Source organism: Ambystoma mexicanum, chromosome 4p, assembly GCF_040938575.1.
Source record: "Ambystoma mexicanum isolate Mex_15411 chromosome 4p, UKY_AmexF1_1, whole genome shotgun sequence".
NCBI lineage: Eukaryota > Metazoa > Chordata > Amphibia > Caudata > Ambystomatidae > Ambystoma > Ambystoma mexicanum.
Window position 1 is genome coordinate 828,579,381 of NC_090927.1, and position 27,663 is coordinate 828,607,043.

At 44.0% G+C, this 27,663-nt stretch overlaps 1 protein-coding gene across 1 annotated transcript in view; it reads left to right on the forward strand.

The window, feature by feature from the left end:
- The window catches only part of FAXC (failed axon connections homolog, metaxin like GST domain containing), a 513,582-nt gene that overhangs the window by 477,951 nt on the left and 7,968 nt on the right, over positions 1-27,663 (forward strand). The window contains exon 5 of the mRNA XM_069606407.1: positions 4,901-5,017. Within this exon, the coding sequence (XP_069462508.1) occupies positions 4,901-5,017 (117 nt within the window). The remainder of the gene's footprint in view (positions 1-4,900; positions 5,018-27,663) is intronic.

Here is a 27,663-nt window from a genome sequence, read left to right on the forward strand (position 1 = left end):
GTGATTTTGTTGATTGTTCTCATAGTATTTCTTTTTGTCCTTATGGATTTCCTTTTTGTATGAGTGGACTTGTCGCTGGAGTTCAAGCTTCCTGTTTTTTCATTTCATGGCGCAGAGTAGTGGGGTAAACCATTTTGCTGTTGCTCTTTTGCATGAAGGGATGAAAGGTTTTTCCTTTGAGATCCTGTCGATTCTTCCATAATCCTGTTTTGCTTTCGCGGTTAGCTTCATCCATGGTCGCTGTTGTTGTTTTGTTGATTTCTAGCTGTTCTGCTAGGTTGCTAGTGCCGATGGTTCTCTGGTTTCTTTTCATGATAGTTAGAAGTTTGTCGGGTTGTTTGGCTGTTGTTGTGGGGAGTGTGATCACGAATGGCATGACGAGGTGTTTGCTCCAGAGGATCTCTAATAGTGGCGTTGTGGTGATGAGCTTTTTGTTGGCCAAGATTGCATCTAGCCTATGTCCCACAGTGTGGGTCACTCCTTTGACCAGTCGATGTAGTTTCATTGTCTTCAGTTGGTTGGCTAGTGATTTTTGTGAGTTTGCGGATTCTTCGTCAAACCAGATATTAAAGTCTCTGACGATAATGAGGTGTTCCTGCTCAATGATAGGTTAGTGATGGCTTCCTCGAATGCATCAGTGAAGGTTGCATCATATGTTGGTGGTCTGTATATCAGGACGAATTTGAGGTTTGTTTTGGGATTTGCTGTTAGGTTAAGGATCAGGGATTCGTAGTTTTTGATGTTTAGTGGTTCATCAGTTTTAATCTTGAGGTGTGCCTTGTATGCTATCGCCAGTTTTCCTCATGACCAATTGAAGTTGTCAGGGATGCAGTTATGCAATGTGGTTTTGTAGTTGTCGTCCGAGCCACGTTTCAGTTATAAATAGGATGTCAATGCCACTGTCGCATAGTAGGTCTAAATTCTCTGTGGCATGTTTGGACATCGATTTGTCGTTGATTAGGTTGCCGTGGATCTTTTTGACACGGTTAGAATTGTTTTTTTTATCCACACTTTGTCTTTTGGTTGTTCTGTTAGGCTTTTTCTGTGTTCTGGTCAAAAATTGGTTGGTGCTGCGTGTATTCTGCTTCCTCTCTGAAACGATCTGTCAGGTTGATTGTCGGGTTGATGATAAATTCTTCTGCTTCTTCATCTTGTGTGTTTTGATGCGGTTGCTCACGGTGTCCTCGTGTTTTCGTTATATATGGGGTGAGGGTGTTGGTTTCGTTCCTTTCTCTTCTTGGATCTTCTCTTCTCTTCCTGTGGCGTTCCAGTCATTTCTTGGCATGCCTGGACATATCTATGCTGTTGAGCTGTCGAGGTTGTGAGGCGGTTGTAAGGTACGGTGTTAGATATAGGGATTTTTCTCTTCTTGTGAGGTTTCTTTCGTTGGCTGTGGTGTTTTCCGGCCTGTGTTCTGTATTTGTGGTGGTTTCTGCTGAAGTCGGCGCGTATCCGGTCGGTTTGTTCTTAATTCCGTTTCTCTTTGGCAGCGTCCAGCTCTGTGTCGGGGCATCTTTGGGTCTTTGGTAGTGCGATTGCTTAGAGTTTGGTTTGCAGGGGCTGTAGCCCGCCTGTAGGACCTGTGTTCTTTGTATCTTGTTGAGTTTTGTCCTCTTCTGCTCTGATAAACGTGTGCACCCTGTCGGCTTGTCTCTTTGTAGGTCAATTATGATCTGGTGATTGAGGTCCGCTTGAGCGCTGCTCCTGTTTGTCTGCTTGGCCATATGCGTAAGACTGAGTTGTAGATGTGGGGGGGGGTCCTGGTTTGATAAGTTATAGGATATGGATTGGACAGCTCAAGGTTTCAATTGCGGTTGGCTGGGTAGTGCTTTATGGTTCCCATCTTCTACCTTCCAATGGCGGAGGGTCAAAGCAGGGCATGGTCCGATTACTAAGGGGTTGGATGGAGGGCAGCACTGTTGGAATGACTAGTTCCTGAAATTAGGCTGTGGGTTTGCGTATAACTGGAGCAATGATTTTGTTCTAAGCAATTGCTTTCAGTGGCAAGCTCGGTGTTCCTGGAAAGTGTGGAAGTCCCTCGTTTGGCAAAAGGTATGCAAGATTGGAACACACCTAGAATCGAGGTTCCTGTCTAGTGGGAGGGCTGATAGGTCTCACAATACAATAGGCAGATATGGGAGGAACACTAACATTTGGGATTCCTGTCTAGTGGGTGAATGGCCTCGGTTTCACAATACATTATGCGAGTATGGGAGAATACACATAGATTTGAGATTCCTGTATAGTGGAAAAGGCCTAGGTTTCACAATACAGTAGTGAGGTATGGGAAAACGCACCTAGATATAAGATTCCTTTATAGTGGGGAAAAGACCTAGGGTTCACAGTATAAACGTTTTTAAACAGTATGGGCCTCATTACGAGGTGGGCGGTAAGGGATTACTGGCACCGGTAAGGGCACCGGTGCCGGTAATCCCATACCGCCCTACTACGAGTTCCCTTTGCGGGTCCTCCCTTAACACCTGGTTTTACCAGGCGTTAAGGACGGGACCCGCAAAGGGACTTTGGAGCTAATAACGGTACGGCAATATGCGGTACCGTTATTAGCGTCTTCCCCATTCCCATTGAGTCCTATGGGGGCTCAAATGGGAATGGGGAAGGGCCCTGGTGAACGGGGAATTACCGCCCCCGCCAACCTTGGAATGGGGCGGTAATAGCTCCATTCACCAGGGCGGAGTCGGTAAGTAGTTGGAGGTAGCCATGGCGCTAATAGCGCCATGGTTACCTCCAACCTCGTAATGACCCCCTATGTGTTCACAGTCGGTTTCCTAGAGAGAGTGACAGATGTGCGTGGTTGGTGTAATTATTGCCCATGGTGGTGCTGTATGGCAGGGTGAATGCTAATCTGGTTATTTGTACTGGTGATGGTGCCTACCTTATCTGTTGACACTGGTTGACGGCAGTCTGTTGCTCATTTGGCACATCTAGACACTGTCGCCGGTTGCTACTGCTGGTTTTTGGGTGGACTTATGCCTTGGCAACCACCTAGATCAATTGGGTTGCGGCATGAATGCTTTGGCTGTTCCTTGGGAGATAGGCAGAGTTTGACACTGCATCCAGGGATGCTAGGTGGGAGCACTGCTGGTCCTGTTCCTTGAGCTCAGTATAGTGCAGGAGCTAGGTGGTGGGGGACAGCGGGTCGGATTGGTTATATATGTGACTGGGGGATGAGAGGGTAGTTGGAAGTTTTGGCTTGGTTGTTGTTAGTGGGTGCCTACTTCCCCTGCTGACACCTGCCGAAACAGTTTGGAGCCGCACTGTAGGAGCCGCCCTTTGCCTCGGGGGCCCTTAGCCGGAGGGGCTGCCGGGCAGGGGGGCTGCCCTTGAGTGCTGACTAATATGTGGCAAAGGGCCAATCAGGACACAGGGGCGGTCTGGAAGGCGGGGATCTCAATGGAGGAGGACGTGGGCAGGGAGCTGGGGACTATGGCGCTGGCAGCGCTACTTGGTGCAATCACAATTACATTCCTTCAATTTCTCTGGGCTCTAACAGTTAGGACCCGTGGGGCACTCACCTCGTGCTCCTAGTGGGCTTGCATGGCGATTCACCCACCGAGGCACCGGTTACCAGTCCTGTGTTGTGGATGCACGAAAAAGGCGCTAATTAAGACGCAGAAGAGGGCTGGGAAGCAGGGATTTCAATGGAGGATGATGCAGGCAGGGGGCTGGGGACTAGGGCACAGGCTGCCTTACTTGTAATATAACTGCTGAATCAAGCGGTCCCATTGTGTTAAGAGGAGGTAATCCTTCTGGCTCCATCATCTGTTCAGAAGGCTGATATGCAAATAACAATGGCTCCTGGGCTTTAGATATCTCATTCATGTACATCAAGGCAGACTGGAAAATGCAAGAATCCGTCCCATCGGGCCTAGCCAATTTGCCGACTGGCGTAGTCACGACCCCTGCTTTAACCTCTGCAACCGGCCTTGAATCTTCTTGCACAACTTCTAAGATAGGCGGCAGCAGTGAAGTATCAGCGAGAATCCCGGTTGTGAAAAACTATGTGCCGCTCGTACCACTTGTGCATGGGATCGGGATAAATCCCTGGGTTTCAACAACCCTGCTGGAATTTACTCCATCTCTGGAGAGGTGGGGAGGGCCGATGCTACCCTCTACATATCCACAAAAGGCGCAAGACTGGAGGAGATCTCACAAACACAGCCACCCCACCTCCCTCTCTTGCGTCCATAACTCTTTTACATTGCACAGCATACATTAAGAAAAAGTGCACCTGCGTAGAATGCAATAGGAGTGCGACAAACTTTAACAAGCTTATCTAGGAATCTCACCCCTCTCCACAGACTGCTCACTTCTCCACCTAACTTGCCAAAGCGCGCGCTGACGCGCGTCCGGCTGTTTCACAAAGCAGTCTTCCCGGCAGGAGCAAACAGCAGGATGGATTGCAGCAGACAGGTCATATCTATTAGAAAAGAGCTCTGCACAACACAACTGCCGACTGCTCACTTCTCCAGCCTTCATGAAGGGAACTCACTGACCGTTTTTAAAACACCCCAATTCTCTAGAGTTTCTTCAGAAAAACAATTATTATTCATGTGTCTTCAGAGGCTTCCCAGCTCTGATGAGCTTTTTTGTTTCTATGCCTCTGACTTCACTGACCTCAGCCTTGTTTTTACGAGGCTGACTTTCCCAAGTGCTTTAATGTAAAGAGTGCTTGCTAACAGTACAGCCTTTTGATATTCAACATAACGAGATGTAAGAGGGTTTACGCCACATGACAGTGCAAGTTAATCTCGGAACTAGTCGCAATACAGAGGTCGCGTTGCCAATTTAGCTAGTAGCAATTCTGCAATTGAAGTATTTGTGTTAAAAGCGTATTCTGGGTATCGGTCTTAATCATGCTTCTATTTACATCTATTTTCAGGTGACAAAAAGTACATTATGGGACCAAAGCTTTCCACCCTAGACGCCACTGTGTTTGGACATCTAGCACAAGCCATGTGGACATTACCGGGGACAAGACCCGAGATGTTGATAAAAGGTTAGTACCTAGAAAGATAGCACCTAGAAAGATTGAAGATTGCGACACCGGAATACTTGCTGAACGAGGCTGTATTTGCATTAATGTCATATGATAGACTTTTACACAGCCATTCTATCGATAAATACACTTGTTGGTCGACCCCCCCACCCCAACGCCACTGCATTTGACATCCATACCTCACTACCTCACTCACCAGTGCGGGTAACACACATAATACCCATACTCATTACTTACTCAATTTCGGTGGAACGCAGTCCATGCACACCACCAACCCTCACCGCCACCCATCCTATACAACCCGCTATCTACTACCCATGTGACAACTGCATCCTTAACACTTCGACTGACTGACAAGACAGACAGGCAGACACACATACCGACACACACACTCCCTTCACAGGAACTCACTCCTCTCACCTTAAGGAAACCCGCAACTATCAGATGAAGGCCAGCCACAAAACAGGACAATGGGGGGAAAACGAAAGATCAACGCCTTGTGCTGGACCCTCAGTGCAAGGCAGACTGACGTCTGCACCAAGTGGGCGGGCAAATGGCATAGGTGAACTTTGTAAATGCAGAGTAAGAACGTAACCATTCTCTGTGAACTGCCTCATACCTTTCTGCCATAGAAACAAGATCATTACAAGACAGTTTCCATCTACGTAGCGGCTTAAAGTACCTAGCAGTGTTTCCCCTCCTAGAATAATTATTCATTTGTATTTAAATAACTTTAATTTTGAATGCTGTGAAACGAAATCTCTTGAGACATGCATTTCTGTCATGGGTCATCCGCCAGTTCTTTCTGCAGCTTATGTTTAAAATATTGCTTGAGGGTCTTACAGAAGGAGATCAGGGGTGGTGGGTCATGACGTGGTGTGGATGAGGAATGAATGCACAGCTTCGGCACTTCGCTCTTTTACCATTACCATGTGGTGGTAAAGAACCTGTGGATGTTAACAAGAGTCTAAGGGCTTCATCACGAGCCTGGCTGTAGCCCTTAAATATGGCGTTAACGGTATTACCTCTGCATTTAACAGCTGGCCCTATCATGAGTTGGGCGCTAAAAGGCTGTTTTACTTCCAGCTTTTTTTCTGGAGGTGAAAATCTCATTTAGCGCCCTGTTTTCGGCGCAATTACCGCCGGCTGTATTAGCGCACAGTATTTGCGCTTAAAATGCCCCATTGGGTCCAATGGACCCACTGGGGAATGGGGATTTACTGTTAACGCCCAACCCGTGATCCAGCGCTAATAGCGCCGAACTGGTTAGCACTAAGGCAATTACAGTTGGACAGTATTACCGTCAGGATACCACCCAACTCGTGATGAGGCCCAAAGAGTCTGCTGGGGGTTCATATTGAGATCTGTTTGCATAGGTAGGAGGAGAGGAAAACCAGCACCTGAAGCTCGGGCTTCTGGACTTAATGTGATGGTTGATCTTAGCCATTGGCAGACTTCTGAAGAGCAGCCAAACATATCTTTCTTTTTCGTGCCGGATTTGAGTCCACCATCCTCCTTTTTGAAGACTGTCTAATTGGTGTTCAGGAATGCCTATGCTGGGGGCATTGGTGTCGTGCAGTTTTATATTTATCAGTGTTTGAAGAAAGGCCCCTCAGAACATTGCTCACCTGGGAGTGCCTGGTCAGGCCAGTGTTCATAGGTAGGTCCAGGGAACTTCTGGTGTGGCACATTCTACGAGGTGGCCGTGGAAGCTCGGGCTAGGCAGGGCCGCTGAGCATGCGCTGGGGACTTTAGTCTTGCCTTCATGGAGCTTAAGGCCACTTATCCCTTCCACTCTTCAGTGATGTTGAGAATTGTGTGGGGCAGAACTTATTGCTCTTTGACTCAGATGTAGGTTTGCCAGTAGTGCATTAGAAAAAAGTTAGAACAAGCTGGTAGAGGACGAACAATGCAGCCAACACGCAAATGTGGAATGCCAATGAGAGGGCTGTGCTTTGTGGCACACTGCAGGTGACAGGAGTGGGTTGGAAAAGAAGCATGCCTCTAGCTTTTGCAATTGTTCCTCCTCACTAAGGAGAGCTTTGAAGACCTTCTTGGAAGGTGCCAGGGGCTCCTGTGCTAGAGAGGACACATGCTTGCATGGTGACACGCTAGATGAGGTGGAATGGACATGAGCGATCAACGTAAATTAATGTGGTCCTGACACCCATGTGGAAGAGCTAGGAAGCCATTCCGCGAGGCTACCAGTGCAGATTCAGTAGCTTATGTTGCACCCTCATTTGACTGTGGTCTAAGAATGGGTATGATGGACTGGGTTAGAATTGGTTAAAAACTTTTCCAGGATTTTGAACAGATGTGGTAATCTAGTTCTGCCAGATGCTAGCCAGAAATGCTGGATCTTGCGATGACAGGGTATTGAGAGCCAGGACCGTGAGAGTCATGAGAAAAACATTGATAATGGTGCAGATGTGATCGACCCAAAAGTCAGAGCAGTGTGACTGAGGATGATTAGTCAGGCATCCCCTTCTAATTGGAAAGGGACAATGGTTGGCTTTGTCAATGAAATCTGAACTGCGTTTAATAGCAGTTATATTTGCACTGCTCATATGCAGTGTGGTGGACTTTGAGAAAAGTGATGGGGGTAAAGAAACGCCCCTAGCTCCCGTCATTGCTTACTTGATTCTGCCCTAGCCTCTGCTTTCCCTTCATCCTTTCATTGTTCCCACCAACCTCTCCAATCTCTTCTCTTTTCTGCTATTAGCCTTTCCTTTTTAGTGGGGTTTCCTTCGTAATTTTCTCTTTTTTCCAACCCTTGCCCTCTCTGCACTCCCGCCTGCAATTTCCCACAAGCATCACACGCAACAGTCGTTTTTGGCATCCTCACAGAGGCATAGACAGGGTAGGGCATGAGCGGGCAAGGCCCACCCAAAATCTGTAATTGCCCACTCAGCAGCGCTGTGTGGGCATTTACAGATGTTAGTGTCACTGCAGGGGGCCAAACTACATTCGTTTCATACCCCACCTTTTAGATAATCCTGGCTGCGCTCTGCATCCTCATCCAATAACTCGGTAAAGAAGCACTCATGTACCAACCCGATGCCATCTGAACTATGTCTGTGATCACACCGACTGCTGGCATGACTGAACGCGCCAACAGCAGTGCCAGGAATGAGGAATTCATCATGCATTGTGGGGGGCTCGCCAACACCCATGTGACCAGAAAGTGACCGATTAGTGTCGGGGAAGCCATTGCTATGCCTTTGCACACAACTAATCACCCAACAATGTATGTTTTTCTATTTTGTTTCCTTATGTTGCTACTGAAGCACATTTCCTAACCTGCTTTAACACTGAACCAATACTTGTTTTGATGCTTACTCTTTGATCAAGTGTTATCTGCCTACTATTTTTTTTAATGTTTTCATTCTAATGTATTCTGTTAATTGATTTTAAATTATTGCGATTCATTTTAGCACCTGGAAGCTACTGTCCAATGGTGTTATTTGCCCTGCACTAAAAATTAAAACAAACGGTACAAACAGTGGCCCTGTGAAAGAAAAGGAGTCCTCTATTGCCTCCAGGCTCTTATCGACAAGGAGTTGTGGACAATATTGAAACGTGATCACTGAATCACAAACATAACATCAAAAAATATTCAAGTCAGATCTTCAGACATATTCTTGACATGAATGTAAAAGCAAACACCCAGGTGTGGTTACCTGTGGTAATTGCAAAAAACAATAGATGGGTATCCTCTACTTCGCTGACTGTGAGGAAGCAAAATCATGGTAAACAGAAATCAAGTCAGCGGAAAATTTATTAACTCACTTTAAGAACCTAGTCTCACCATTATGGAAATGGACACAGCATTGCTGGTCATAGAACCGATCACCATATATCAGTCAATATATCATACAAAAAACATGTTTATTGAGTTTTTTTATATAAATTTATTTCAATATATTAAAAAACAGAATTAAATAGCCAAAAACTTGTGCAATGCATAAGGTTAGGTCATATGATTTAAGAGATAAAGTGCATACTGTGGTAAAGTGCCAATGTCAATTGTAAACCTCAAAGGGTTATCGACAGAAAGTACATCAATCTAAATAGATTCCCAAACAGAGAACACCAGGGTAACTGGGGGGTATCTCCGAGTGAGTAAAGGGGATCACTCAATCGGGGAAGCCCACAGAAACTCTAAAGGAGTTCTAATGTGCAAACAGCAAAACTATGTTAATGGCACATACTGAACAATGCAGCGAAAAAAGATGGAATCATTGTCATAATCATCAAATTAGAGGACCAATTGTAAAAAACTCAATACCAGAGTAAAAACACATCTAAAGGACATATATATAAAAGTACAAGTTAGGGATGCTGTGTGTCAACTACTCTGATGTCATGCAAAGAATAAATGGTAATCAGAGAAGCATGGCATCATGAAAGATTAGGTAGTTTCGATGGAAGAAGTACATCTTGCAGAAAGGTGCAGATGGAATCCATCTTCATCAGGACAGAGCATTCCCAAAAATGTAAACTTTTCTGAGTCATTAAGCCGCATCATAATAAACGTGCTCAGATTGAAGAAAGGAAATTCACATCTCCAGGTGTGCTTGATCGTGCATGTGCTGGCAATGAACTTTTAGAGAATGTAACGTTTCAGCAGTTCATAGTGTCAGAAACTCTGTTGAAAGCAGTGCTGGAGAGTAGACTAGGATTGGATTAATCCATGTGGGGAAAGTGAACCGCATCTGATCGCTCATGTCTCGATGCCGACCCTGCTCGTAGTCGGCTATAACCGGAAGTGCTGTGTCCATTTCCATAATGGTGAGACTAGGTTCTTAAAGTGAGTTTATACATTTTCCGCTGACTTGATCTCTGTTTACCATACCTGTGGTCATTGAGCAGAATGGTAGCAGATGTACAGGTTACATTTGACTATGTTAACACTTCCCCGTGATTGTCCCACTCATTTTGTAGGCAATAGCACATTTCTTGTGAAGCTGTGCGCATGTAATACAGGACTCTCAAGTTGTCCCATCTTATGTTATACTATGTTAAAGTAATGTGTAGAGAGCTAGTAGCGCTGTAAAGGCCAGAGAGTGCCGATTAGCACTTAAGAAAACACAGCCACAGCGAGAACTGGTAGAAAAGGTTATAGTTGCCTACGAAAGGTCATGTGCTCTTGAACAGTGCGGCGTATTAGGAGAAGGGGTTTCGTATGGTAGTAGCATGGGAAAAAGAGGCTTTAACATCCCTCCCCACTGCTTTTTTTTTGTTTTACTAATACTTATTTTTATTAGTGCTTGGTTTACAATAAACCTTTCACTTGCTTAAAAAAAAATAGTCACATTTACATAAAATAAGAGATCCTCGATCCCATGGGGGAGCACCAGAGACCCAAAGTGATAGCCACGGCAGACAGAAACACAACGCGGTTGTGTTTGAAAACGCTGCGGTTTTTCTTTCTGAGTTTCTCAGGCTCCTCCGAGCCGGAGGAGCCTGAGAAACTTAGAAAGAAAAACCGCAGCGTTTTCAAACACAATGACGTTGTATTTATGTTTGCGGTCGCTTCAAAAGCGACCGCAAACATAAATACAACGTTTTTAAAGCTGCGGTTTTATTTCTAAGTTTTCCGGGCTCCTCCAGCCCGGAAAACTTAGAAAAAAACCGCAGCTAGTGTTTATTATTATAAAAAAAATAGCACTTACCGAGATGCAGCTGCAGCTTTTCTGCCTGTAGTCTCCGGTCCCCCTCCCCCCAATGAAGGAAAAACCACCCAGTGGTAGCTTTTGTTTACTACAGCTGGCTGGCTTTTCCTTCATTAGTGCCGCAAAAGCTAAAGCAAGCACAGCGGCGAGCATCCATTTCACAAAATGGATGCCCCCATGTTCTATCTTTGAGCTTGAATTGCTCAAAATTTTACATAGGGACTTCGAAAAAAAAAATGCCAATCGTTTTTTTTATATTGCCTATCTATTTTTGAAAGAAACATTTTTGGGCGAACCATTCCTTTAAGGATGACTGAGTATCCTTCCATTATCGGCGGATCACATTGCCAGGTTTCCTCTAAACATATCACAGTTGTGGTACTCGAATGGGGAACTTCTAATCCAAAAAGATGTTTGAAGACACGGGTATTCCATGAAATTAAGGTGGTTACTTCCTCTCTAGTTATCTCTTCATGCTAAATCCTCAGTTTTTTTTACCACCAATGCCTCAGATAGCCATGCTCACGAGGTCTTGTCATCGAGGCCTATGTTTAACTTGTCTTCACAGACCACTTTCCTCTGCTGGTTCTGTGAACCCCAACTGTAATGGTGAGTGCCCGGGGTTGGAGCATACCCCCTATTTGGGTGGTTGGGTAATTGTTCTCTCCCAAACCCTTGTCCATTTTGGGCACTGCTTTCTTTTTGTACTTTACAGGGATAAAATAAAGGTTTTGGCAGGACCTGGGGGGTGAGAGGTTGATGAGGCTGGAAGATCTGGCTTGCAAAGAAAGTTTTGTGTTCATGGGCCTTTAATACTATACATTGGTGGGGTGTCAGAACATTTAGAGCTCACAGGGTCGGAGAGACATAGTTCTTGCAGCATGGACACAGCTGTAGCTAGCTTCTCCATGTTATGCACACTTCAAGCACTGAATAAAACAACCAGGTAGCTGCACGTAGATGTTGTGGGTATGTCTCGTGAGGATAGCTCAGGGGCAACACGCTCTCCTTGGCAGCAAGATGACATGGAGCAACATAGGTTTGATCCGCGGGTCCGCACTTAGAAACCTCTGGGTATTAACGAGTCATAAATAACCAATTATTATAATTATTTATAGTCAATTTGTGATATGACCAAAGCTGCAATTGCTAGTATTAGATGGCGGAAGGATAGCAAGGTAAACATTCTTCTTCTGAGTTTGCGAAGAAGGAGCAGACGTTTGTCATCTGGGCAGTTTGTGCTGTGTGGGACAGGGAGTAATCCAATAAGACTCCTAAGTTCTTTACCACTGAATGGGTGTGTGGGCATTTGCTTAACGCCTTGGGCCACAAGCTCAAAGGCCAAGCTTTGGCTCCTGCTCCTGTGACTATGATTTTGGTTTTAGGGCAATAAAACTTAAGTTTTTTAGGGAACGTCGATTTATCACTGACCATAAAGTAGTCACTGTAGTTTGTGAAGGATGGTAGTAGGTGAAGGACTGGGTTCAACCAAAAGTTGTTGATTATCAGTCTTCTTCTGAAATTGCATGGTGAAAGATTGCATCAATTGAAGTAATGGAAGGAGAGGAATGTTGAAAAGCAGAGGCGGCAGCACAAAGCCCTGAGGGTCGCCACACTTGACTCCTGCTAGATTTAAAAGGGGGAATAGGCATGGCATGATCTCGCCCTGTTAAGAATGATTGAATCCAGGGAAAAGCCTGACCACCAATGCTGATCTTTATAAGTTGGTTCTCTAGAATACCAGGACCACAGCACCAAAAACTGCCCGAGTCGGTCTCCCCTCTCAAACCATTGATTCTACCGATCACCAGTAGTTCAGTACTATAGCATGGCCGAAAGCTTGCTTGGCCGGAGGCCAGAATGTTAAGTTCTTTGATATGTTGTTGCAAATGGGAAGTATTTACATGCTCTAACAGTTTGGCCAGGCACGAAAGATTTGACATCGTCTGGTAGTTGGCCAAATCAGAGTGCTCTTCTTGATTTTTCTTCAAATAGTGCTGGGTGTCCAACACCCCCAGTAAAAATATTTCGGGTGTTCAACACCCCCAAAATGTATTGGGTGTCCAACACCCCAATTTGTGCCAGATGTACCATACCCCCACAATGGCACGGGTGTCCAATAAATACCACACTCACATGCTCTGCATTGTCAGCACAGCTCAAAATCTGCCAGTGCACACCCATGTACAACTCCACCATCTCAACAAGTAATACATAGACATTACAACACAAGGAAATTGAAGGCCTCAACCTGGCACTTAACAAGTCCGTGCTCTATCTGTAACGTTTGCCATTGTTGACCGATCCTAAGGAGGAAACATGGTTAGAATAACACCTAAATATGCATTGGATTCAAAAGAATTTTATTGTATAAACTACTTTAAACTGAGGCCACAACATCCACCAGATCTCATCCAAACCACAGGCCTCTCAAACAATACAGAAAGACATGTGAGGAGATCCCAAAGTCCACACCTACAGCGGGGTGGAATCCTACCTTATGTTTGGTTTTTAGAGAATTCTAAATACAGAAAAAGGTAGGATGATGGAGAAAGTTAACAGTTACTCCCTATTAATGAAACTTCATAAGTTTTCACAAAAAATATTAATTTTACTAAAGGTTTCAGGATAAAATGTCTCATAAAATTGAGGAAAAATACATATTAAATACATTTATCAAAAGACTCTAAGAATATAATCAATTATAATAATGACAAAAACACATACAAAGTCCTAAAAATAGATGACAACAGATGTAAACATTCATCAATAAACGGGTCGACCTATAGGGTTTGTCCTATTAGGTCGAGATTCTGATCATTCAAGATCTCTAAATACTTTTATACAGTCTAGTATAGCTCCTAGAGTGTAAACTCAACATGTTTCAGTCCTCTTGATGGTGATGGGACTTTCTTCAGGAGTAGTCATTAGCAGTATTAGAGTTTGTACATCACTGTTGTAACATCTTCTTTTACTGAAGGTTCATTCAATATAGAAGGAGTAACTGACCTCCCAAGTGTAGTTGATCCCTCGGAGGAGGAAAAGAGGCCACATTAGTTTGACAATTATACCAGTGGGAAGGGGGTTGTTTCCACAAACTCATCAAGGGCTTTGTTGGTCTCGGTATATACCCGTGTCAATGTAGTTCTTTGCTTTCAATATATAGTCCTATAGTAGGAAGGGATATCCTGTATGGCATATTGCAGTTGCACGCGGAACACCAGGGTTGATGCCCCGGTCCCCATATATATGGTCACCCATATAATATCGCCACAACCTTTTCCCGGCGATATTATTTATGGTGACCATATATATGGGGATAATATTACCTGATACAGAATGCAGACAGAAAATCAGGAAACGGGCCTTCTCTTGCTATGCCACAGCCTACTGGAACATTGTCCCACTCGCAATGAGGACTGCTCGAATGCTCCTGGAGTTAAGAAAGGAGCTCAAGACTGTGCTCTCCAGGGAACAGATATGGGTCCCATAGGAGCTGCTTCTTATAGTTATATTTCCAGGACTCTAATGTGGGACATCTACCTGTAGCCTATCCTTCCACTGACCTCTGTTAACCCCAAACTACTTGTACAGTGCTCTGTTGCTTCCTAGCTGGTGTTGCTCTTCATACATCCAAATCCAAAAATAACTGCAATAAACAATTCCAACAAAGATTGCAGAATGGGAAAATTCACAACTATCATTTCTTTTTTTTATTTTTAAGGAATGACTTCCTTTCATAATTTTGAAATGTCGGCTGGTGTTTATTGCATGGTTTTTCAAAGTGAATGTAGCCACTCAATGATAGCTGGATGCCTGCCCCCAACATCATTTATCAACTCAAATGTTGCAGGATTTGTAGAATGTACCATTTCTAGGCTTTCACTTGATTATAACCAATGCATTTTTCCTCCCGCACTCTGCGCTTTCGAATTAGCCAAAAGCGCGGCCACACCCCTGCATGTATGTGCTTTCACATACAACTCGAATGACACTTTGCAGAATAGTTCTGCCATAAGAATGTAGCTACCTTTCAGGACTGAAAACTCAAACTGTAGATACACACGTAACTGACGATCGTCTTACACCCCCCCTCCAGCTTTGTTGCCTAGTGTACCTCTCTCCAACACTACACATGCCAATCAGACATGGGTGGCTAGCAGGGACTCAGTCAAGTCCTCGTAACCATTAATGCAGTCATGCATTCCAGCACCTCCTAAATTTCCCGTTCTTCAGACCCTCTGAGGGCGTTCAACCTACAGCGCGTTGGGACTGTACCCATCGTGAAAGGAGCTATACAAGTGGCACAATGAAATGGAATGAAATGCCCCTATGCTCGGTGATATCTCACTACATTTTGAGACCTATTGGGATCTAACTTACTGAAAAGCATTCATGAATAAGCTATACTGTGAAAATAACCAGCTCTGTTTCGCTTCACACATACTTGCATAATGATCAACTCCCAACCATAGGAATTCCAAAATTTGCCCTTTTTTGATGATTTTTGGCTGGGGTTTGGGTGCTAATAGACCATCTAATGTATTACAAATAAACAACATATAAACATATTTTAAGCCATCCGTTACAACCAGCAATACATCTCCAACATTATGTATGAATTATTTCAAAATGACCTTTTTTATGTCTGGTTGGGTTTTGATACCAGGTGTGGCATGATGTGCTGGGCAGTGCCTTTAAAGGTATATCAATGGAAAATAAAAAAAATCCAGTTCTTTTTTCCCAACTCTGCATCACCATCAACAACCACCAGTCTGAGACAGAAAGCCCACTTTTTACCCGATGAAGTAGCCCCCTGTACCTTTTGATGACTTTTCTGTGTTTTGGGACTTTCTTTCCCCCTGCTACGTTTCTTCCATAGCTTGACTGAGAGTGTGGTACTGTTTTTATGAGATCTGCCTTAACTCTTTATGAATTCTAAGGTAGGGGCACTCCAAAGGTGCCCCATAATGCCCCAGTGAAGGTGCCCCTTCTTTGTTAGTCATTTGACTTTTTTCTCTGTGTAATATGGTTCTACTGGGTGTATTCCATTTTACCTGCCTGTGTCCTTTTTGACTCCCTCCTTAAGAAGAATTGCCATCTGGTGAGGGTATGAAAGCCCTAGCCTTTTTTTTATTTGCATTACATAATACAATGATGTGGATAATTGTGTCTCAAAGGGTAGTATGCTAATCAGCCCCCCACCCCCTTCAAAAGCTCCATTCCTAAAGCATAGTGAACACGTGTGCCCTGCTGAAGGAAGGATGTCTCACGTTGATCCTCTGGGAGGCTGGGTAACCTCTCTCTCCAGCCCAGGAAACTTTCAGCCGGAGAGCTCCTGGGAACAATGCTTCAAAGAGGCACACCCATAGCAAAATAATGTCATGCTTTAATGCAGCCCTGTTGAGTTGCTCTTTAGAGGTCCCTTGGCCTTAGAGAAACTTGGGAAGCCTCCTCACCCTGGCAAGCCTTGAATGTAGTAGATTATGACCCGTGTCTCAGGAGAAGAATGGCCCGCATGATGGGTGAAGCAAAGAAAAACCGGAGAACCAATTGTGCTCTAATGAAATATTGCTTTAATTAAAAAGGTTTTCATTTTGGTCTAACTGAAAGACAACACGTTCTTGCCATGGAACCTGCTTTGAAGGACAAGTAGACTGGCCCCTACGAAGTTGCTTCACACCACATAGTGCATACCAAAGAGCCTTTGAATTGTAATGCTCGGGAAGGGTACAGAGTTAGAATACTTAAACAGAGTAGAAGTGGCTGGAGGAAGGGTTTCGCCATCTTGTTTTTCTGTGGGCTTCTCTTGCCTTCCTGTCTCCTCTACTTCTTGCAGAGAACTTTGGGTATGATGGAAGAAGGCAAAAGTCACGTGTCACAACAAAATAGATTGGATCCCTTAAAGCAGGTTTGTGTGTATCTAATCCCCTGTTACCCTTTACCTTTATAACAAAGGGGTCTCCCACTCCTTATTTAATTTCATTTGGAGCTTCAAGATAAGAAAACATTATTTGGACCTTATTGGGAGAGCAGACCTTTCCAAAGTAGTCCATTTGTGAGGTGAAGGCAGGTGTGCCAAGGCAGATGCAAGCTCTGTGCTATAAACATCCCCAGTGAATATTGGGATGAGACTGTTGTTGGGCCAAGCCATGCACTCTCTGCCAGCTGCGCCGGTACCTGTGCCCTTCAGTGGAGATGAAAGACTTCTGCAGAAGACAGCTAGCCTCCCCAGATGGGGAGTGAAGAGGAAATTGATTGATCTTGTCCCTGAGTCCCCGGATTAGGCGCAGCACCAGAGAAAACAAAGCAGCTGAATTCCTGTGTTATGTCACTTTGAACCATCCTGGATTACAAATCTATGACATTCGAACGCCTTCAAACCATTCAGGACCTGTCTTTTACCCTCTCTTCGAACCTAGAACTTCTGTGTTGCTTCATCGAACAAGTTGGTGGTCTCATCGCTCCAGCATAGGGCATTACCTGCTCCGGCTTGAACAAGAAGCTCACAGTCTTTGAACCGTTGCATTTTATACCTGCATCTCGAACCACTGGGATGTTCGCATCGAACTGACCTGGACTTCGACTTGAACCGCTTGAAGTATCTTTCCACCTAAGGACTCCACACAGCGGTACCCATCGCATCGAACCGGCTCGACTGTCGAACCTCACCTGGTGGACACTTTGTAACGCACCTTTCTGATGCCACATTAAACTCCTCGGCGCTTCACATCGAACTTGACTTAAGTCAACTTGCTTCCTAGATCACGACTCGCTGCATTCAGACCTAGTTTGACCCGCACACACAGCGTTGAGAAACAGTTCAACACTGTTGAAACACTAATAAGAGACTAAGGTACTTTTGAGAGGCCCAATCCCCATGGTCGATTTTTGGGACACTAGTGACTGCTAAGCCACCCTTCTGCACCTTTTTCTCAAATGTGACACTGTTGCAATGTCTTTCTCTTCACTCCTGCCACATTACGCAAAATGCTTTAGTTTCCTCGTTCTGCATTTTCTGTGTTTTTTCCACATGGGTGGGATTTTGATAGTGTTTTAAGTTGAGTTTTTGCATATTGGTGTCGAAAGTATATTATGTTTTTATTTATTGTGTTTTGGTTCATAACAAACCTTTAGAAAATTAAATTACATCCTTTTACATTTCCTTCTTAAAACTTCATATAACAAACCTTTAACAAATGTCATCCTTAACATTTCCGTCTTACAATTTCAGGTGTAAGAAAAATAAAGAATGTCAGTCTTCCCTTAAAACCCTAGTCCTTTATCTGCCCAGAATAACATTTAAAAATGTTACAGTAACTAAAACCAAACCTACATTTTCCCCACTTAATAAAATCATCCACCACTCTTCTGGCAATAAAGTGCTAGTCGTTTCCAAATACGTTTTAAAGTGCAGTGTTCTTTCGTTAGTCAAGCCAGTGCAATATAATAGTAAACGATGTAAATGATGTAGGCTTTTTGCTGAGTCCTGTTTTACTGACAAGAACTCTTTTGTAGGTAGGAGATTAGGAGATTCAAACAAATTCTCATAAACTGCCCTCTGTAGTAGCTATTGTAAGCGATATTCAATCAACACTACAGCTAAGTCAATGCCTAGTCTGGGATGCTGAGGAAAACCCTTATTGATGTATTTCTATATCCAGTTCAGTACTCTGGATGACAACCCTTCTATAACACCCCCCTCTTAGAATCCCCCTGACCCCACTGAGCCAAAAAGTAGGTTTGTTTTGCAAATTAAAAGGTTTATTTGAAAATGTAAACAATATATATATCACACTTCTATAAATAAATTGATAATGGATATTACACTTGTGAATATGAGCAGTAATCAGCAAGAGGTAACTATGAATAGGAACAGAAGAACAAGGTGGGAAAGAATGCTTTATATGGTTCAAGGAAACGCAAGGTGGAATAAAATGCAGTACAGAAATAACTTGTTATGATTTTAGCAAAAGGTAATGTGATCACTTTTTCTTTTGACAATTCACTCCCCCCCTATGCAATACCAGAAATGGAAGGAGAGCACACAGTCTTCAAGAATCCCAACAAATCACACTTTATAATGCAATACACAGTTCCAGTTCTCCCAGCAAGCTTAGGGAAAACAGGAATGAGTTTTAAACACAGGCGAATTACTTTAATGTGGTTTGCAAGGAAGTGAAAAGGTGCTATAATTGCTTTTAATTCCCTCTAGAGGTTCAGGGTAGGTGATGGCTACTTTATATTAGTACAGGCTCACTTTAACAATACTCTATGAATTATTACCAAGTTGCAAACGGATTTTAACAAAAGAAAGAATGCAGCTGCTATTTTGACAAGTGGAGACATTGAGCCAAAATCGCAAATCGCGGTAAATTTCGCGAGTGCGTAAATCGTGACGTTAAAATAGTTTGGATTAGATTATTTTAACTAAGAGATTGGTTCTGCACAGTTCTGCTAGGTACTCACAATATAAATTTGAACTAGGCCTCATCACGGATCTGGTCAACACGTCCGGCTGAGGTTCTGTCTGCTCGGCGGGTCAATCAGGCACCGGTTCGGCTCACAGCGATCTGGGTCAGCTCTGCTCTGCTGGTCTAGCCTCTCTGGATTCTGGATGTAACACTGCTTTCTGGGTACTGCTACAGGTTCTTGCAAACATTCTCGGCAAAACTTCAAACGGCTCGCCCGGCTGTTGAATAGTTTGGTTAGTTTTGAGGCCTGCTGAAGAGGATTCAGCTGGTGGATTCAGGCCTCTCTGCTACAAGTTCTGGAGATTGATGGATTTGAAGTCTGGATCTCTGGATGTGAAGTCGTCGGTCAGCATGCTCCGCAGCAAATGGAATTGAATGTCTCTACCTGTCCCAGCAGTCTCTTTTTATGTGTTTTGGAAAGTGGGTGTGTGCGTTGGTCATAACTAAACCTGCCCCTCTGACTTATCATTGGCCAATTCCTCCTCTCTCCCTTGATTGGGGGAAGGAAATGTGAGTCAGAGTGATGCTGTAGGTTTTATGGTCAGAGGAACCTCCCCTTGTCAGATTGCACACAAATCTATTTCTGACCCAAATACATATTTATCTATGTACCATTTTTCTAATATTATAGGTCCAGTTAACATATTTTCTGTAGCACCAAACCATCCGATCCCTGTCTTTGTACGATGTCGTGTCCACTGATGACAGAATTCTCCCCTTTTCATCCAGATAACGACCTCTAAACCTTTCCAGATTTTACACAAATGTGCACCAGGGATATGGGTTACAGATGATAAAGTGTCAGATTTTTAACATGCATACATTTGGAGTGAGACCCTATTTTCCGCTAGCAACCCCCCAGAATACACCACAGGGTCCTAAGGCCTCTTAAAATGTTCACAGAAAAATCAAAAAAATAATGATATTACTTATATAATTCTGACAAGTCCGCACTATGAGTTATCTATCTTTTTAAAATTATGCTCTGATCAAAAAGGGGATGTGGCTTCCCACTGGTTTATCCACTTCCCCCAAGCTCAGTGGCTAGCAGAGGCACTGCCCCTCCCAGTTCTCCCAAGAGGAAGCCACTTTACGCCCCCCCCCCCAATATAACATTTGCCTGAGTCCAGGACAAGGCTTTGTTCAACCTTAATTCAATCAGGGAGGTGTGATCTCCTTTTGGCAAGGGACAGCAAGATGCAGCTCGGCCTGGGAAGAGTGGCTGTTGATCCAGTTTCAACTCCTGTCGGGGGTAGTTGTCAGGCAGAATTCAGTTTCATTAAGCCAGGTTTCAGCTAAATGTCACTTTTTGTTCCCAGTTTTCTACATTCAAATCAAACTGACAATTTTTACCTATACATTAAATAATTACTTCCTTCAAGTCATTTCAGAATATAGTTTTACATTGTATCCACCTCTTAGCAAGTCTTTCCTTGGTCTAGTTTTGTTTCATTTGTTCAGTTTTACACAAAAGTCTGGTGGTTTTAAAACGCCGGCTTTCTGATAGTGGTAAGTACTGGTAATGCAACCATTTTTGGGATTAAGAAAATGAACTCCCCACAGTTCTGAGTTGCTTTTTGGCAATCAGCATTGCCATTCCCAATGGTTTCAGGCTACTGTGTGTGTAGCCCAATGGTGGTTTTAGGCAGTGCCCTCCTGTGCTCACAACATAGGCAAAAATGGGTGGCAGCCTATTCTTCATGTTTTCCCTGTGCACTCTCTGGGGATTTCTGGCCATCATGATGTTTTCCATGCCAGTACTGCACAGTTTTATGGTAGGGCTTGGATGCATGGGTAAAAACATCCCACACTATTCAGAAACTTGGTCAGGTATCTCAGGGTGGAACCCGACTGCCCATATTTCGTGACTTAAGTCATAAAACAGTTTATAATTGTTTACGTCCTCGGCAGTTGTAATCCAGTCGAGTTCCCATAATCTTTTTTTTTAACCCTATTTGTGTTTTGTCATCAGGTCCTCCTCCAAGACACCTAATTCTCCCAATAGCTCACAACAAGAAAAAACCCAACCCCTCAAGGCGCTCTCACGACCTTTCTCCACCTCTACTCTGAGGATCTCAAAGATCAATGGAGTAGCTTCCAGAACAAATTTTCTGAACAGGGATAATTTCTTCCATTTTAAAAGAGCTTTTAAAGAAACCAGTCCCATCTCTGGTCTTAAAACCTGAATGGATGTTGATTTCAAGACCCACAAAACCCGTTACCAGAACAGTCCTTCTAGGACAAACCACAAGTTCTGGTGTATAAAAAGTAAAGATTCCGCCTGCATGTTAATATCACGGTTACTTTCAATTTGTAAAAGCCAAGAACTGGCAGCAGGGCAACCCAGCCAAATTTCCTGTTGATTTTCCTCACCTGATCAGCTAACATTAATGCCTTGCTTAAGAGAGATCTTTCGCTCGGGGCCTCTACTCCACTCGTATTTACAGAGACACCTAGGCATTTAAAGGGTCTAACTTGGTCCACTCTTGCAGACACTAGTCTCAATACAAATCTATATGAGGGTCTTTTCTTTGCGTTAGTTAATATCAAGATCTTAGTCTTTTGGGTGTATAATCCCGTCATTCTCCCTGACATACTCTTCCAGTTTGTTTAGCTACTGCTGCAATCCGACCACAGTTTGGTCTAGTAATTAAACTATATATAATTTAATAGAAACTTGATTATACATTCCTTTATTATGGACTTTTATACTATTGCTGTTTGGGATGCTACTGTTATCACATTCAGACCCTCGGTGCACTTACCACAAAAGCCGAAGGAGGTATGTCTCTAGACGGTGCCTGTTTCACCTTTATGTTGGTTTTTAGTAGTGTGAGAGCTGAGTAGGATGTTTATCCACTACTCATGTGTGTGCTCCTGCAGAGCTGTAGTCATTTAGTCACACTCCTCCTCACCAAAATGAAGGTTGTCTTTGTTTGCCTTGAAGACCTGAGGGGTCACATGGCTAGTGTGTGTGTATGTGTGTGTCATTGTGTGTCATTGTGTGTCATTGTGTGTCATCTTGGGTCACTAGATGCCTGTATGCCAGGTACTCGGCACGAAGCACATGCACAGATGCCTGACTGGCATAGTGCAGAGTCATGTCTTGATATGATAGACTCTTCCAGAATGCAATGGTGTGGTTGGAGAGATGGTCTGCCATTGGCTGGGCACCCCTCTGAGCAATGATTCTTTGTGTGTTATTGAGTCCTATGTTTACTCACTTTGTCCCGAGGGTGTACACGCAAACTCCCTTACCCATTAACCTTGTCTACTGTTGTAACTCTGAGCATGCATTCCTGAAAGGCCTGCTGCTCAAGGAAGGTCTGAAGCACTGTACCAGCATCCTCTGACACTCTGAAAAATCTGATGGCGAAGCTCTGCCTCTTGCAGAGATTGGAAGGAACCATCTATGGTGATCCTTTCCCATGATTCAGCTGGGCCTGTGTCCCCAGATCTAGGGGTGGGTGCTTCTTTGCGGTTAGGACTCTGAGACTTTGTACTGAACCGACCAGAGATTCTAAATTCCATGACATCCGACAAGCACTCTGGTTCCATCTCCCATGACTGGGAAGCGCTGGGGGCCCATGCTGCAACTTTGCCACCAAAGTCGCCTCTGTGTCCTTCTTCCCTGGCTGGTTCCTCTCCAGTGTGGCTTCAACTTCTCTTTGATATTGTTTCTTCCATGGGGACTCTACAAGCCGACCCCAATCCTCAGAAACCCAATACTGTGCCTGAGGATAACATGGGAACCCTGCATCGCCAATTACCACCAGTCACATGCAACTCATTTTTCTGCTACTCTATCTCCTTCCTTCAACTTGTGAAAATTCATCATTCTCAATGGTCTTTGTGACCCTGCTGCACCAGTGTGTCATCACTGGATTCCTAAGGTGGTCCCCAAACAACTTGCACCGCCACAATCTATGGAAACTGCCAACCGCCGGCTACAGAGCTACTTTTTGTCGGTCCCATAGTATTGCTCTTCTGAATTTCTGGCATTGCTAGCAAGCGCTTTCTTCACTAGCGTATTCATTCCTAGGGCCTCTCTTCACCATCAAGGGTCTCCATGTGGCTGTCGACCAGGACTCCAGAAACTGGTCTTTGGGACCCTTTCAAGAAGGTAAGTCATTATCGTCAAAGGCTGCCCCAAATCCACATACCAGATCTCCCGTGGTCTCTCCTAACTTTCTAACCTAGATTAGAAAAGTGTATTCGTTATCTGCTACTTCATCTTCATTGAAATCTCTGTTTGAAACTGTTAAATTACCTGATACATTGTGGCATCTTTTATTTTATAAAGTTTACTTACCTGTAAGTTCAGTTATTTTTCTCCTTGCCTTTTCTTATATAAAAATATTCTTTTTTATATAAGACACTGTGTGGACATCCTCTCATTGGATATAAATGAAAAGTGTATATAGCACCTGTAAACCGCCCCACGCCACCCCCTGAGAGTTTGGACTGGGCTGCTCTACTATGACTACCACTTAGAGACCCTGATGAACTTGAGGGAATCACTAACAGGACCTACGTCACAGAGAAAACCATAGAAACAATGAGCCCAAGCCTTACAGAAAATCTCCATAACAATAAATTTCACAATTGCAGTTCATTTGATGATATCCGGTTGGCCCTGTCCCTCCATAAGGCATTTCCAGCATCCAAGGATTCTGAATGTCCCATAGTGTGGTGATGTCTGGTTGTCTATTGAGAGCTATTGTAACATCATTCACTAGACAGCTTCTTTAAGTTCTAGCAATACATAGGGACTGATTATACTTACTTGTAGCCAGTGCTAAATTTGTGGGGGTGGTTTCCAGGGCTCAGCCCCAGCACTTATTTCTGAGCCCTGAAACTTATTTTGTCAGACTCAGTCTAGTTATGATGAGTTATTTTTGAAAACTTTATTATTTTAACAGTTTATGGTCATAAGACCGAAAAAAAAATATCGCAAAAACATTTTTTATTACGATTTTTATTCGAAATGGGGGGCTTCCCCACCCCAACCCCCCTTTTTTTATTATTATTTTTTTTACCTTTTTTTTTTTAATCCCGGACCCCAAAATAAATATATAATTAAAAAAAGAGAAATTCGACTTTTTTTTTCGGTCTTTTTTTCTCGACCTTATTGTTAGTCGAGATTTTTTTTTCGAGATTTTGACTGACCACCATTTTAACTCTCATTCAGTAGTTGACACACAACAAAGAACAACAGTGTGCACTGGGCGCAGTCTCTTCATTTTGGGGCGGTTCATTTTTATTCCTGAAACTAATGACCCAGATGGCCAGGGTTCCATGTAATAATGTCCCTGCTAAAATGTCGCATGGCAAAAAAGTCGCCTTTTTTTGCAGAGACATTATTACATTAAACATGCAGGGGACAACCCCGCAAACCCAGAAAACTTTTTCTTTTTCCAAGGGGGGTGGGGGACACCCCCCAAATCCCTGTTCCCCTTTACCCCATATATATGGTCACCATATATGTCGCCACAACCTTTTCCCGGCGACATTATGTAGGGCGACCATATATATATGGGGAAAATATTAGCAGATACGGTGGCCAGGACAGTGCTAGTTTTCATGGATAACAATGAGTTGAAAGGTGACAATGCTGGGTGCTCCAGTCACCTTGCATGACAATGGTGCAGCTCTGCTACTGCAGTATGGGTTAACAATAAGAGGACAGTCACCAGCCAGTAGCACCAACACAGGGGCAAAGCCTGGGAAAAAGCCCCTGCCTAAGAGGAGTGTTTGCCATGAGTGCCAAACTATATACACCGATTTTGCTGCAATGTTTGATAGGCAAGTTCATCAGTTCAGGTATGATATTTCCTACATTTGCCAATTAATTTACCATACTAGTAAAGCATGTTTACTTGTTTTCTGTGGATAGATGGTCAACATGTTCCTCTTGCCGCCTATTGAGTCGAGGCAAAATGTTAACAATGATGATGTGTTTAAAGAATAACTCAAACATTTGCCTTAAACTAGTATGTTTTGCTATTTTATGTCAATTGGTATCTATAGATATTGACTATCAAGCATCTGCCATGAGTAGTGTATCCATCACCAGCATCGGCCGGTAGGAGTTGCAGGTTATATCCCAAATATGCTGGCCTTTTGTGGCACTGCCCTGGATGGTGACACCAGTGGGCTGGGAGTTGCCGCCCTGATGTGTTCCAGATGTGCTTGAATATATTTGGGTCCTGGCACATATTATGTATTTTACAAATTAGGCACTGCTTGTAGCACGCTCATTGCAGAGCTATTGGGAATCCAGGGTGATGGCTGTCAAGCCTGAATCAGAGGCATTACATGGCACACCACCTACAGATGACTGGTGGTACTGTGCAAAACTGAAGACGCCATACCCAAGTAAATTGATGGCATCTCCTAAAAGACTGTTAACCGCCTCACAAAATACCTTCAGCAATCCCTCCGCAAATACCTCTCCTCTCGAGCTCTTCGCTCCTCTATCTCTAACTCCCTCAGGGTCAGTTGTTTTTCAAAGTAACGAGCTGGGGGTCGATCTCTGTCTTCGGCTGGGGCCTCCCTCTGGAACAGCCTCCCTGCCAGTGTAAAACTTGAGGTGAACCATTTCCGGTTCCGGAAGCACCTCAAGACCTTCCTCTTTGCTTCTGCCTCTCCCCTGCTGATCTGCTCTCTCTTGGCATGTGCACCTGGCCACCCTCTGTCCCCTGGGCCCAGGTACCTGCTCACCCTGCCACCCTCCTGTACTGCCTCCTGGCCACTCCTTGCACTGGGGACTGTATCTGTGCCCATACACCCCCTCCCTCCCCCTTTTTCTTCTTTTTCTGCACTTATCAGACGTAGTTCTGCTGCCGTAAACACAGCACTTGCCACTTGTTTATTTTTTTATTTATTTACTTATAGTGCGCACCGGACCCTGAGGTAGCAGGGCGCATGCGACAAGAGGGCTTACAGCTTGGTTACAGAAGTTACAAATATACAGAGCATGGTAAAAACGATTTTCTTATCTCCACAGGGTGAAGGTAAGGCAGTAAAGTACATACAGTACGGTACAGGTATCCAGAGCAATGTAAAAATAATTTTCTTGGCTCCACAAGGTGCAGGTAAGGCAGTAAAGTATATATACAAGACAGTATGCAGACAGCAAGTCATCATAGCTGATATTTACATAATAGCAAGTGTATGAACAGGTGCAGTACAGAAAGCAGGTTACATAGCATTCTCAGTAAGCCATTTTATTGCGTTCTTTCTGAATTTGTTGAACGTTTGGTCAGATCTAAAAGCGTGAGGTAGGGAGTTCCTCAATTGAGCTGCCCTGACTGGGAAGCTGGACCCTCCAATAGTGGTCAGTTTAAATCTGGGCACTAGCAAGCAGTTGGGACTGGCTGTTCTAGTAGGTCTAGTGGAGTTTTTTCTAGTAAAACGTTCTGCTAGGTAACGAGGGGCTTTGTTATTTAGGCATTTGTGGATGAGGGAGGCTGATTTGAGGCTTGTTGGCTGCTCTATCACTGTTTATTGCCTCCATTATCTATTTATTTGTATTTATTATTATTTATCTGTTCTCCTCTGCTCTGCACTTTCCACTCTCCCCCTTCCATGCACTTTCCCCCTTTCCTTTTCCCATGCACTTGCGCGTTCTCAATGTCACTGGGCCTAGTAAGATTGCTGTTTTCTTCTCCCCTGTTCCCCTCCCTTGCCGTGTCGCGCTCTGAAATACTTGTGTACGAGCGCGATAGAAATAAAATATCATATCATATCACTGCCTGCAACTGTCAGGATCAACGTGGGACAGACAATTCCCATACCAACTCGCAATAAGAAAGAAACAATAGGGGACTAATAGCGCACTTCATTGACACCTGAGTCTATGGCCCCTTTTGTGCTCTCCTAGTGATAGGCCAATAGCTCTGGGAATTGCAGTGCTAATAAAGCCTCCTAAAACGACAAGCAGGCCAGTGTACACTGTGCAGTCAAAGGTACTGCCTGCTTACTGCTAACCACTCTCTGCTGTTCACCGCACCTGAAGCTGTTACAGTCCAATGGGGGTTTATTTTAATGACCCGTCCTCAATGTACGTCTGGTGCATTGCTGACACCTGGTGGAAGAAATTGATATATGTCCACTCTCTTCCAAGCTTCCTGAATGCAAGAAAATAGTATACACTACAGAACCATTGTATGATATATTAGGCGCACGTGCTATTTTACCAATGTATTAATTTATTGCGCTGACATGCAGCCCCATTGGGGAGATTTTCACACAATATAGAGATTAAATTATACAAACATGTATTGCAACAACAATAACAATTACATTGCCAGTGCCGTTTACAAGTGTGTGGCTGATAACATCGCCTGCATCATCACTTACACTCTGTGGCGTTCTTGGCCGGCTGGATATTGAAGGCTGGTGTCTGGATTGCAAGCGCAGTGCTGTTTGAAGTAAGGCGCTTTTATTATGTTTCCATACAAACGTTGAAACCTCTTCTTCGTCGTGTACTGGG